The following is a 14,078-nucleotide window of genomic DNA, read 5'->3' on the forward strand; positions in this document are numbered from 1 at the left end:
TACTGTACTCAATGCCTATACTTGCACTTACTGACTTAACTGTAGCTTTTAACACTGCTGGTCATGAGATCCTATTGGACATTATTGGACATCAGACTGTATTAAATCATTCTTATGCGGCAGGAATCAATTGGGTCAACTAGATTAATAATTTTCATGCTTCTATTACTGCTACAGGCTTAGCTTTTGAGGCTGACTTCCTGGTCTTGTTGAGAGGCGTTGCTCACTAGCGCCAATGTGGTTGGCTCCAGTATAGGTTTTTTAGCCATCCGTTTCAGTGCAAGTCAATGGTACCAAAACAGTCAAAATACAAAGTCAGTCATTTTTCCACAAAAACATGTAGTCGCAATTGGTGTTTGTTCTTTGTCTAATGTCTCCCCATCTGTTAAGTTATTAATATAAATCAGGGACCGTTTGCATCACTGTATGTCACTGTGGCTCAGGAGCTTAGTGCATGACCCAGACTTCATGATCATATAAGGGTCCCCCCTTTTCCCCACTGCACAGTCACAGTAACTTTGTCCATATTTTTTGACAGTCTTATGCGTGTGAGCCACTTAGAATTCCAAAAGGGACTTAAAACTGAAAATGTCTTCCAGGCTTTATGCCATTACACGAACAAAGGATCTAAGGAGAAACATAAACTATTGACTGGTGTCGGTCTTTTTTTCCCACCACTGGCACTCACTCATTTAAAATCTGTGGATGTTACTCACACCAGCACAGCTGCACTAGAAACTTTTGTTTTTCCGAAGAGTGGCAAACTATTACAGTTCCCCTAAATTCTTCTGTCTCACAAGCCCTATGAAAGGTGCAGTACTCTCTATACCCAACAAACCCAGATTCGCTGTTACACAAGACCGTTGTTCAGGGCGACTGCACATTGCGAATCACCAACCCAAATGAGGAAAATCCTGCTTAAAGAGGCAATGCCTAAGTAAACAGCAGCACTGCATTTACTAATGGACTTGGTTGCTGACATACCTGCTGGGGAGGAGCTTATGAACTAGTGAGAAACCTTCATATCAAAATATATTCATAAAAAGCAAAAAAAAAAAACAAGCGTGTAATATTTCTCAAAGGTGATATATGACGTCCCACAGGGACCAGTGCTATAGAAATAACCACCACAATGAATATTTTCCTTTCAACTGGACTTCAATCAATCTAGTTGAAATCAATATTCTCACCTGCACTGCATAGTGGAGGTTAGGATGGCAGTGCTAGCTTGTTGGCTACGCTAGCCAAGTAGCTTGCTAGATATTGTACTTCCATTTGTGATGTATGAGCATGGTTTGAAAGAACAAACAAATAAGTGCTATTTATCAGACCATTTAAATGTTACTAGTAGTGGCTTAAATTAATGAATTGGAATATAGCTTTATAAGACTGCATAAACCTTTTCAGTTCCCCAGCTGTTGTCATCCATGGGTAATGGTCAGTAGTTTGGTTCTTCTGCAGTAGTTTATTTTGTTTCATGCAAACCTGTGAATAAACCTTTTTTTGTTTGCATTAGTTTCAGTGGCTATTCAAACTAATTTTACTGATTATTATTTATAATGCAAATGATAATTTCACTTTTTTAAAGTGAAAATTTTACTATTGCCAGAAACATAGAAAACGATAAAGAAACAAAATTGATTTTGTAAATCATTCTGCTGTCTGTCATTGAATACTTGCAATATTCATACTATATATATATATATATATATATATATATATATATATATATATAATTTTTAGTATTATCTATGTAAATACAGGAGATGGATGACATTTAATTGAGGAAATTGATACTGAAAAGAGGTTGAATTAAGGAATTGGTTGTGAGAGGGGACAGAATTTGAGTGAATTGATACTGAACCATTTAATGGGAAACAAATTACACGAATTGATCCTGCCAAGTGTCTCCATTGATCTGGAGAAGGGACTGATGCCAGCCCTGAGGTGAATAATAATGAATGAATGATGTCAATCTTAAAAGAGAGTCAGCTCATTTTTGCACTGTGGCGTAAACCGGCTACACAAAGGTGGGCCCAGCCGATGTGCCAACTGCAACTGGAAAGCAGGGCCAGAGTATTCCCACCCTTTTTTTACCACTATAGCACAGGTTGTACCAATATGGCTGTTCAAGACTTTGGTGACCAAAAACTGACCTCTCACGTTTGACTGGTTTCAGGTTTGATGCCCATATTAAAATGTGGAGTAGCTTTTACCACTTGCAAAATAATTCATTAAAGGACCTTCAGCTGGTTCAGAATGCAGCTGCTCATGTTTTGACTAGAACAAAAAAGTATGAAAGTATGAACTAGCCCCAGTTCTTGCATCGCTTCATTAGCAACCCATTAAGTATAGGGCTGCTTAGATGGTTCTGCTTTAAACTTTCAATACAATGCATGGACTAGTATCCATGTGTGTCAGACATACTTCTACCTTACAAGTCCATTTCATTTTCAAAATGCAGGTTATCTAGTTGTCCTGAGAATTTCAAAGAACAGACGATAGGGCCTTTTCTTATGGAACTCTTCTACAATTGACTAACCTTCCAAACTCTTTAAAGGAATCAGACAATCTCAGTTTTTAAGTCTAGATTAAAAACGTACCTTTACAGTGGAGCTGGAAAGGCATGAAGCATGCAGGCGCAGTGTATTATGGAGCAATACATTTTATTTCTGTAACCTATTAACAGCTGGGACCCCATTTTCACACAGGCTCTTGAGGATGAGTAGGCTTCTTACCTTGTGGATTCTCTATCTCTGTCCTTGTGGTTATGCTGCCATTGGAAACTCTTGGCAGGGTCATATTTTTCTATTCCCAATCTGTATTTGTCTTCCACCCATAGCTGTTCTTTATCTCCCTATTCCTGTTCTTTGTTTACCTCTCCCACCGATGGGGCATCTTTCCCTATAGTCTCAAACCACTCCTGAGCCCTTTGTCTTATTCCTTTAGAAACAAGTTCATTTAAATTGTTGAAATGACAGACTGAAAGATAAAATGCATGAAATTTAAACTGCTGAATGATGACACCTAGTCACTGAAATTAAATCAACATTTGAACAGTGCTATGGTAGTGCTCCCCGATTGAACCCACAACCTTGGAATTGCACTAAGCTAAACAAGCATGCGATTACGATATTCTTCAGGGAAACATTCTGAATGAACTCAAACATCTGTTTTCAACAACTTTAAGATCTGGTTGTAACAAAAGTGTACAGCGACCCCCAGGAACCCAGTTTGAGAACCATAATGGCATGGGGTAGTATATGGTTCAAGGCGACAGTACAATGTAAACTAAGTATACACGTTACACAAGTCCAAGGAAATTATATAATGTATACTGTACGTGTCCTCTTAATGACTATTGTATATGTGCTTTGTAATGCTGACCTACAGCAGCAAAATTAATTTAACTGAAAATGGACAATAAAGTTAGTATATACTATAAGTATATTATGATCTGGCTGGTGAATACCAAGTCAATTCTGCTGTGGTGCTGTGTTTAAACAGTCTTCCCAGTCATTTCAATTTTGAAACAGTGCATCGATTTTGGTCAAATGCAAATCCAATCAGAGGTTATTCTGTAGCCAGTGCATGTATGCTGAAATATCATAAAATGACTTACAGAACAAAGGCATTCTGCCTCTCATAAAATTGCTAGTATTTTGAAAGAAGCAGTTTGTGAAAGTATTGTAATTATAAAAACTCCAGCTACTATTCACATAAACAGCACACAATCACACACATCATGCCATCTCTGGCAATGACATGGAGGCTGGAAAGAAAATACTACAAATGCCTCTTGTACATTTGGAAGATATTTAGCACCTACAGTCACTCAAGGAAAGTGAGGTTTAGCACTTGCGGATGCAGCTTATGATTCTGTGTTTTCTCAGGCATCTTAGTGAAGACATGTAGGGGCTTCAGGAAACCTCAATGGGTGGAGCTACAATGAGCTGTGGATAATGGCTCTGCCACACAAGTTCAAACCAGTGAGTCAATGAAGGCATGTTGGGGTCCACTCATCTGTTTTCATGAAACATTTCCCCATTGCTACAGTTTGGCCCAAAATATATTTTTCCCGCTCATCTATTATGGTAATTATGGGCTTTCCAGTTTGCATGAAAAATGCAAAGCATTTTGAAGGGGAGAAACAAATCTTTTGGTGACCGGTTTGTGAACTGTAAACATTGCAAAATACTACGCAAATAGCTTAATACACAACATCCAAGGTTAGGTACTACTGCTTGATGCAGATTTTAAAAAAATGTTAAAAAAGAAACGGTGCATGATCAGTTTATTCACATTTATTTTTGCTTTGAGTGCTCACAGAAAATTCGAACACTTCCAGCAGGAGTTTAATAGCAATTTTGTAAGCAAAGTTACATTCAAACTCTAAGTCAAATTGGTCAAAGCCTCTCCAGTATTTACAAAAGAAACAAAGACAAGATGCTACACAAACAATGCATGTTCTTCAAACTGTAAAGTACTGTCTGCTGTAATTAAAACATAGCACAGTATGCCAAGGTTGTTCCACTTATCACAGCTTAGTTTGAGCTCAGAATTGCTTCAAAGATTTCAGGAATACTTTATTTTTTTTAAAACTCATCAAATCGAGTGTTGTGGAAAGACAAACCTCGTGTGCTTTGAGATCAAGATTTGTACAATAGTCACAGTTAAAAACACCCTGCCGGTCATACATACTTGTACTTACACTTTATTAAGGTCATAAAACCAGCAATAAACAAAGCCTATACAAACTTGCATTTCTACATAATCACTGAAAAGTACAGATAATGAGAGAAGTGAAAAGCTCCTACAATTTAAATTCTTTCTAAAGCTAGTTCTTCAAGGGAAAGGTTATGGTCTCCCCGTATCACTGATGACCCAGTGTCATTCACCATATGGTGCACTTTACATAGATGACTTCATTTCCCGTTTAAGACTGCATTACCCATCAGTGTGGTGGATTCCCTGGCAAAAGGTATGCCACCTGAAATTGATATGCAGCCCACACATTTACACATTTCAACTTTCTGCCGACCTCTGTAACTGTAGGCACGTCCGTACATTTAATTTTTACACGTATAAAATTCTAAATATGCACACAAAAAAACAATACTGATGCAAAAAGGTACACGGCAGAACAAGGACGCAATTATTTTTTTCTTGTAGTACTCATCCAAGCCGTCCACACCTCCACCAATCGGAATGGTAGTAACACTGGATACAAACTGGGGTGTTTTGGAAGGGGTGGGGGCGGTCAAAACAACTTTAAAATTTCCCCGGCTTGTACATAAGTTTAAAAAAAAAAAAAAAAAAAAAAAACAGCACCTGGCACAACGCCAACGTACAAGCAGGGAACGAACAGTTCTTTGATTATCGGTTTTCATTTTCCGTTTTTTCCGTTTCCTTCGTCTTGTTCAGGGGGAGGGCCCATCTGCTCACTCTGCGCTGGGGGCTGCCTCTGGGCTGGCTGCGGTCTCTTCCGTTGAGGGCGCGGGATCCTCCTTAGCGGCCGCTTCCTGCTCGGCAGCTTTTGGCTCGGCGGCGGGCTCGTCTGTGGCGGCACCGTTCGCTTTCGTCTCCTCGCCCACTGGCTTCTCCGCCGCCGCCTCTGCCGTGGCCTCGGCCTCAGGAGCCGCTGCCGCCGCCTCTTCCTCGGCCCCCTTCTCTTCCTCCCCCTTGCCCTCCTCCCCGCCCTCGTTCTCAGCTTCCTCCTTCTTGGTCTTCTTGAAAGAGAAGCCACTGAGCTTGAAGGGCTTCTTGAAGGAGAAGCGCTTCTTTTTCTTTTTGTCGCCGTCAGAGGCCGCTGCCTCGTCTTCGGGCTTGGCTGAAGTCTCACCCTCGGCAGCGGGGGCGGCAGCCTCGCCGCTCGCCTTCGCGCCCTCCGTGCCCTCCTCTGCGGGGGCCGCCGCAGACTGCCCTACTCCCTCCTCGGCCGGAGCGCTCCCATTGGCCTGCGCCCCGTCCTGGCCCGCTTCCTCCGTGGCAGGGGAGGAGTCCCCGTTGGCTTTCACATGGCCGTTTTCCTGCAGAATCACAAACAATCCATGAAATGGCTTTACCAATCAAGAGTTACGCATTTCTAAAACAGAAAAGGCAATGGCAATCACCCTGTATACAGCTCTGCCATAATACAATCAGGTAAGAGCTATAACAAGCTCCTATCAAAGTCATAGCACACATTTATGCCCCACATAAAATTACACAAGGAAAAGCAGCACAATTGCTCATACCTCCAACGCAACCAGTTTTCATGCCTTTCATTTTCTCACCCTGAATCTTACTTGGTTCCATACATGCTCGCCTTTTAAAATCTCAGCTCCTCAGAACAAACTCTAGACAATGTAAAGTTAGTTTAGCTGGACAGCTGCCACAATTTCACCTGATTAAAAGCACACATATTGTAGTCTCCACTTCTGCTTGATACAAAACCCATCCATTTAAAAAAATCCAACTAAAATTAAACTCTTACAGGCCATGTCCTTCTCCCCGTTTGGTGAATCACACAGGTGATTACATTGTGAATAAGGGGTGGGGGGAATGGGTCATTCATTTAAATTCAAAATTAGCAGTACTCTACCAATGAGATTGGCCAAAAATGGAGCCAATTTCTAAGGCATAGACAAATTGAAGTCGACCATGTCATTTCGGAATAGGCAGCAATTATTGAACCTGAGACCAAGGTAAAAATATTAGAAAATACATACGACCGGCGTTGTTTTCAGGAAACCCTAACAAAATAAGCCTGCTGCCAAATTGGTCATTAAATAAACCAATAGCATTTTGAGAGCTGAATCCCCACCCTTTTTTCCACAGAACTACAGAGGACGGGCAGGGAAAATCAACAGGAAAAACCTTGGAATTAATGGAACGGTCAGAAGTCATTTCATATAATTGAAATGAAAAAGGGAGGAAGGCTGCTACTCGCAAGTACTTGACTGGGCCTAAATTTACTAGCCCATCTTCCCAATCTACCCTCTACTGTGGAGAACAAAAACTCATAATTAGTGCCAAACTAAACAACATCCATGAGTGCAAGCTTTACAAACAAGAAAACAGGAGGGATGGGGAAATTCAAACCCTTTTATTTTTGCTTCCCTTTTAGCAAATAACCAACAATTGCCACCCAAAAATCAAAACACGCTTATCAATTTACACTAGACAGTTATCAATCCATCCAGAGTTTCTCTGATCAGACCAATCATATACAATGAAAACCAACAGGGGCAACTAAATGCCACAAATTCCATTTCTTCTTTTGACCACAACTGACAGTTATGCTCGTTTTAATTAACTGCAAATTCTTATTTATGCAAAAATTATCAAAACAATCCACTTAAATATCTATCTAGCAGGACTTGCTGAAAAGTACCACTAGACAATTGTTCTCAAACAGAGCAGGCTATCAGTTCCTGAGTACCTTTGGAAAGGTTGGCGAATCACCATACAATTTTACACAGAAGCCAGGTAAATGGTAAATGGACTGCATTTATATAGCGCTTTTATCCAAAGCGCTTTACAATTGATGCCTCTCATTCGCCAGAGCAGTTAGAGGTTAGGGGTTAGGTGTCTTGCTCAAGGACACTTCGACATGCCCAGGGCGGGGTTTGAACCGGCAACCCTCCGACTGCCAGACAATCGGTCTTACCTCCTGAGCTATATCGCCCCTATAAACCATTAAACTAGATTTGCAATATAGCCTACTCAGGGTGCCAAGTTCCTCCTTCATTATTTATCCATTTTTGTTTTTGTAGCACCTGAGCCATACCTGGGCTGAATGTGTGGACTTCTTTTCCAGGTAAAATGGTTTCTATTAGTAAAAATCTCTTAATTCGGCTTAGGCTATATGGCAAAACAAGTTGGAATGAAGACCAAGGCAATTTTGACAGAATATGTGCAATGCAGTCAAAGCATGCAGTTTGACCACTGAATGTGTTTTGACACAGGAAATTTTGTTTAAATACAATATCATATTATAATAAACATTGTAGCATAATACCCATTTACACAGTTGGGAGTATACTCAAGGGTACAATAGCAGTGTCATACCTGGGAATCAAACATCACATCAAGTTATAAGCCCAGTTCCCCAATCATTATAATTAGCTTAAATCTATTGGTGAAATATCCCAGTAACATAAGACCTCTGCAATCCTGAATTCACACCCATCACACACTGCTCATTTTAACCAGTTATTGCAAGATAGGACATTAATGGCATTTGCAAATGCATTTGGGATGATTCTGGGTCCCTGGCCAGCAGAATAGACTGCCCATTTGTTTTAACCTGCTTCCGGTAAAATCCGGAATGGTTCAACCTGCTAGACCCCGAGTGCCATTTCCAGCCTGGCAATGAGAAACCAAGCTAGCTCCCTGCCAGGTTCCTGCTCCATAGGGTCCAGCATGGCTTAGCACCAAAAGGTTTCATCAGCTGTTTAGTAGGGATGGGTACAAGTAATAGATTGATAGACTATAGTAGTAGACTCTACCCTCTACAGTCATTATGGAGATCAAGCTGACAATGTTGTAAGTTTAATATTGTAATTTGTGGCTTGCTCTTAGAAATTTCTAACTTTATTTACCAAGTCAGACCAGTTAAGACAGTGATTGAACTTCTGCAGGTGCCACTTCACAGCCTTGCATCTATGGAAAAATAATGCACACGTCCCAGCCAATCAGAATACAGTATTCAGCCAAGCTGTAGTATTTGTTTGTCATCTCAAACAAACCACTTTGACATAATAGGCCAAGCATTAAGATGGAAAAACTTGGGGACTGAGGTGCATTGTGAGCATGCATTTTCTATAGGCTACAATGAGTGGTGCCGCCCAGCCAAGATGCGTTCTAATGACATTCTTCCCCATGTTAGGAATCTGACTTGGAGTACATTTGACTACTCAATCTGTGAAATTGAAAAAATAAATAAAAATCACAATCCCTACCATGACAGGATGTCAACCAGAAGAGACCAGAAATGCAGTTCAATAGATTACTCAATATGTCCACGGAAATTAATGTGAACGTGACGAGAATAAGTCTTACAAGCGGAAATACCACGTGCAGAGCACTAGTGACATTTGCAAACCATCATGACATGGGAGCGGATCAAAGCAGTGCTGAAAAACTAAGTGTGTAGGCTCATGCAGACTACACACAACAAATTGAGCTTTACAATAGCACTCAATTGCAGTACCACAAATTTGCTTAGAACTGGTGAACTGAGCCATACTTCGACAGTCAAAACGAAAGAACCCTGTTGGGACTTTTGCCTAGTTTACCACAAGAGGCACACAGATAATACTAGCCTTGTAGCAAGCAGGCAGCCAGTAGACTAGCTTTCTAGTGCCAACCATCACTTGCCAACTCTAGAACATGAGCCCACACAGCCACAACTATTGGCAAATTACATTGTGTTGAGTGAGTAAATTCTAAGAACCCCTTCAAACTAAGAGGCAGCTGCATGTACAACTATGTAACAGTTTAATAAGCATATGCAAATATGCCAATGCATTTCAGGACAATTTCCCCCATTTATGCTTTCTTCAGTCGTAAACACTGGCTGCCGATCAAACAAATCTAAGAATGACTCAAGTTACAGCAAAGCAATGAGATGTACAAGGTGAAGCAGCAAGCACAATCGTATTATCCTTTTGTAAAGACAAACAAACATGTTAATAAGTGAAAATAGAGCCTGAAGCATTAGAAGGATGCTCAATCATGTTTCCCAAAAGGGGGGAGGGGGGTCAGGGGCTGCAAAATCATTTGAACTAGCTAGCTAAGCAAACACATTTTCACTGAGGTTTTGAAGAATGTAAAATCAAAAATATTGAAACTACAACTGTCAGGTTTATACAATGAATATTTTTTTTTTAAAACATGAACAGCTACTTTGAATGTTTTCCTGGGTGCAGTGAAGTTAGATTGATTGTGCCCCCATCCTAATTCTCTCATCTCTCCGAGGTCCATATCCCATCCTGGAGAGCTGGGGGACATTTCATGAAGCAGAATTCCAGGGTTACCTGGATAACCGCACTGAAAAAAAAAAACCCAGAACCGCTTTACTTCAGTCCTCGTACACAATTTGGGAGGTTTTACTCAGCACAGTTTATCATGCCAACTCCGTAGCCCCGCTTTGAGAAAAAGGGCCCTGTGGTATGCTAGTTAGGCTACTTTTCACTTCCAAATCAGCCAATAAATCAGACCCATGAAGCCAGTTGAGGAGTTACCTGCGTAATCAGCCACTTTAATTGATCAAAAAGTGCCAAATCACAAAAAAATCAGACTCTGCAGCTCCCCAGAACCAGGGTTGTAGACCACTGCCCCAGTACCTTAGAAGTAACAAGGCATTGACATTTCAGCTAAAAGCCTTCAGAGCATGATGTGCGATATGATGAATACTTTCCAGCCAATGTTATTGTTGCAAGTCCTTTGGCCAAAAAAAAAAAAAAAAAAAATATGCAAGAGTGAAGTCCCCATTCCTAATGAATTAGGATGTGCTACCCACTATGCAAGCTAAGCATTTTTAGCAATTAGCACTGCAACTGTTCAGCATTATAAAAAACAGCTAACTGATTCATCTATCAGTCAACCTCATGCCATCTGTAAATAGAAAATGGTACCCAGAGGGATTACTGTCTAGAGCAGTCATGATTGTATTATCATGATTATCTGAGCCAACCGCGAATAATTTGCATACGTTTAATTTCATGAGCAGCGTTTTATTTTCAAGTTGTGCTCTCCATTGCATATTAATATTTATAATTAAATTCAAGCTCATTAATGAACTGCCTTCCACAATGTTTTTCCATGTTAGGTGTGGCCTACAAGAGTTTCAGCTCAAGCCATTTGAAATCTATGCGCAGCAAGAGAGCAGAGGGATAAACTATCATTTCAGAGGGTGAGCACACTCCGAGGTTTAGGACGCTCTACCATTTTGCTGACGACCATATAATTTTGATGTAGGCAGACTATTTAACTGAACAACATGCATTTAACTCCAACTCCAAATACAAATGCACCCATCTTGACACATTTCAGTAATGAAAGAGGAGAGCCCAATAACTCGGATGGGGCGAGTAGCAGTAAGGTGCCAATAGCAAACCTCAGGAACCACTCATGAATCCACCACCCAAAACAATTCGCCGAACTTTGAGTCCTAACAGCATTTACTTCAGGCCCATCACGGCAATTGGGCATTGCATAAGCAGTCGGGTGTTGAAATATGAACAAGTTGGCCCCAAATGGTGCACATTTTCTTAATGTAATGTGACAGTGAACGAAATGTGGCCCTACAATAGTTGAAAAACCAGCGATTAAGCCAATGCTGCAAACATTTGACAAGTAGCATGAGTTGCCAGGGGAAACATTTTCCAAATGGCAATAACCAAGAGAAAATTCTCTGCGACACGACAATTTAAGTACAGCATGTTAAGTTTAAGTGTGCCAAAGTAGAGTTTTTTTAAGTATGTGCATAGTCAATAAATGGCGCTCCATAAAATATGCATTACAGATTTAAATGGGCTTGTACTATAAATTGAATATAAAAACTATTGTTAATCACAATCATTTGTGAATTTATCGTCACTCAATTTAATGATTGTGACAGCCCTGTTTCCAAATGTTAGTTACCCAGGGTAATGTGGCAGCCATTTTGGATAAAAGTTCAATGACCAGCCAGGATGCTGGATTAACAGATTTATACGTCCCACTAATTTCATAAATTGTTGCATTGTTGGTGACCCACTACCTCATTCATGTGTCTTAAACTGATGCGCTCTCTAAACTGGTTAAATGTAGTAGTCATAGGCTAGGTTGGTTTACCAACCCAAGGATTAGGGTTAAAACAGACTGATGTAAAGCACATGCATTGGTGCAAAACCAAGCAGCTATATTTCCTTAAAAAGCAAGTTTAGTGTCAAAAAGTGCATCACATACACAGTATTAAACATGGGAGCTCGTCCCCACACAGCCATTCAAAACCCCTGCTAAGGGAGGCACATACTCATGTTATATTTAATGCCTGTTATTTTACTGAAATGGTTGATTCCGAGACAAAGCGTTGGATTAGAATGGTGAAAGTACCTAACCCTGGATGTTTAGAGGAATAGGGACTGCTGGTAAGATCACTCTTTTTAAATGCATTTCTAATTTAGACAGGAGAAATCATGAAGAAAGAATGACTTCGACCAATTAAGTACTGAGTAACAATAAAAACCAGCAGACACTTGCCACCCTGGGGCAGGGTTGAAGACCCCTGCATTAGGCCTGCTCCAAATCTCAATTTTAGCTCCGAGTATGCAATCACATTCCGTGGTCCGTTTTAAATAATCACAAAGTAAAATTTGTGATCTGAAATGCACAATTTAGTAAAACTTGTTTCAATTCAGCACTACCGCCTACTTCACAAAAAAAAATATTAAAAAGAATCATTGTTATAAGCTAAAATGAGACTTCTGATTGGAAGGTTTAGTTTTAGCACACCTTCTGATTCACCCAACACTTTTGCCGCTCTCCTGAGCTCGGCGATTACGACCCCGTAAATCCAACATGCTAATTTCTGAAATGCCACTAGGGGCGATCTGTCGCAGCCTATGCTCCCTCTTACTACCAAAAAAGCGCCGTCGACACAGATGCTCGTTAAAATAAATAAATCGACGTCGAAAGATCACGTACTACCGTCTGGTCCGGTGGCGGCCCACGGTTCTGGAATTAAGGGACATTTATTTTTTAATGAATGCTTTTTCAAACTTCAAACTAAAGTGCCTCAAAAAGGCGGCTCGTTTTGAGATTACATTATAACCAAGTGCCACAAAGCATCCCTCCGGTACAGTATCTGGAACAAAGGCGTGGTAAACTAGACTGGCAAGCCATTGTTGCAGTTGTGCGCTACGTGCACCTTCTGCCACTCCATTCTAGCTCACCAATGCTCTCGCAAATGTACAAGTATGGGATGGGTTTTTTCATAATCAGTGGGCTACTTACAAAAAAGATGCACAAAACTCCAACTGAGATGTACAAACCTCTAAAGAGAACTGCACTAATTTAGGATCACACCAAAAGAGGTTGCCAATTGAAAACCCATTGGTTATTAGAACACAGGAGGGGGGCATGCAGAACTAGGGAAGGGAAATTAATATTCCAGATTACCCCCCTTTCCACCAAAAGAAGTCATTACTGAACTTAATTAAAAATGTTTGATCTGTCAATCATGAAACCTGCAATAACCAATTTAAGTTTGCTGTTGCTTGACAAAATTAAGTAACGTGAGCCACCTTTGTGCGCTTCACAAGAAACCCGTGTTCGTTTGCTATAGAACACAGACAGTATTGCGTTGTGAGCGTAACCTGTGCAAATTCTTCAGAACAACCCAATTAAACAATATTTAAAAGCTTTCACCTGTCCATTTGTCTTTGAGGTTGAAGCCGCAGCCTCTCCCGGCTTTTCGGCGACGACTTCGCCTTTTGCAGCGGTCTTGGAGAATTGTGCCCCCATGCTTTCGTTCCAACAAAGAAACTCAACCGTTCCAGCAGATGAACAAAGACTACACGTTTCTATCCTTTTAGCAAATACACTAAAAGACCTTTCAAAGTCTTTCTGTGAATGCAAGCAAGATCCAACTGAAATAAGCAAAAGTGGACAAATTGCTAAATATACCGGGTAAAGAGTAATAAAAATTCCAGAATTGTGGCTGTATAGTTTGTGTGGAAAATGGAGAAATTTCCCTCGCCACTAATAAGATGCGGAGTACAACGCCCAAGTCCACAGATGAATGGGCATTCGTACCCGATGACGACATTCACAGACGGATCTAGCCAATAAAAACTCACACCGAAAGAGGGCGAGGCTTAGAAAGGGCGTGAACAATGGACATAGAAGATTGTACAAACCTGGGAAAATTAACTTGCCCGGCAACACAATTCAATTGAATGATCAGTTGACGGAATAAAAGACAACAGCAAATCGTTACGTTGGTTAGAATGATACAAATTAATTCTGTGTTCCTCATAGCCCTACAACGATTATATTCCATGCATGCAGTTTGCGTTTTACATGCATCATATACAATGTTCTTGGTG

General features: G+C 40.6%; 1 protein-coding gene across 1 annotated transcript; it reads right to left on the reverse strand.

The window, feature by feature from the left end:
* Window positions 1-4,288: 4,288 nt before the first annotated feature.
* Window positions 4,289-13,762, reverse strand: LOC135253739 (myristoylated alanine-rich C-kinase substrate-like). The gene is made up of 2 exons (XM_064333415.1): window positions 13,399-13,762; window positions 4,289-6,029 (listed from the first exon to the last, which is right to left on the reverse strand). The coding sequence occupies exons 1-2, from the start codon at window positions 13,492-13,494 to the stop codon at window positions 5,442-5,444; spliced, it is 684 nt and encodes a 227-aa protein (XP_064189485.1). The 5' UTR covers window positions 13,495-13,762; the 3' UTR covers window positions 4,289-5,441.
* Window positions 13,763-14,078: the final 316 nt, after the last annotated feature.

Source organism: Anguilla rostrata, chromosome 1 (assembly GCF_018555375.3).
Source record: "Anguilla rostrata isolate EN2019 chromosome 1, ASM1855537v3, whole genome shotgun sequence".
NCBI classification, from domain to species: domain Eukaryota; kingdom Metazoa; phylum Chordata; class Actinopteri; order Anguilliformes; family Anguillidae; genus Anguilla; species Anguilla rostrata.

Bases quoted from the DNA above. Each gene is read 5' to 3' on its own strand.
- LOC135253739 (XM_064333415.1), bottom strand. From the start codon at position 13,494: ATGGGGGCACAATTCTCCAAGACCGCTGCAAAAGGCGAAGTCGTCGCC. The intron at 6,030-13,398 runs GTGAAAGCTTTT...GTGATTCTGCAG, and splicing joins CCTCAAAGACAAATGGACAG to GAAAACGGCCATGTGAAAGC.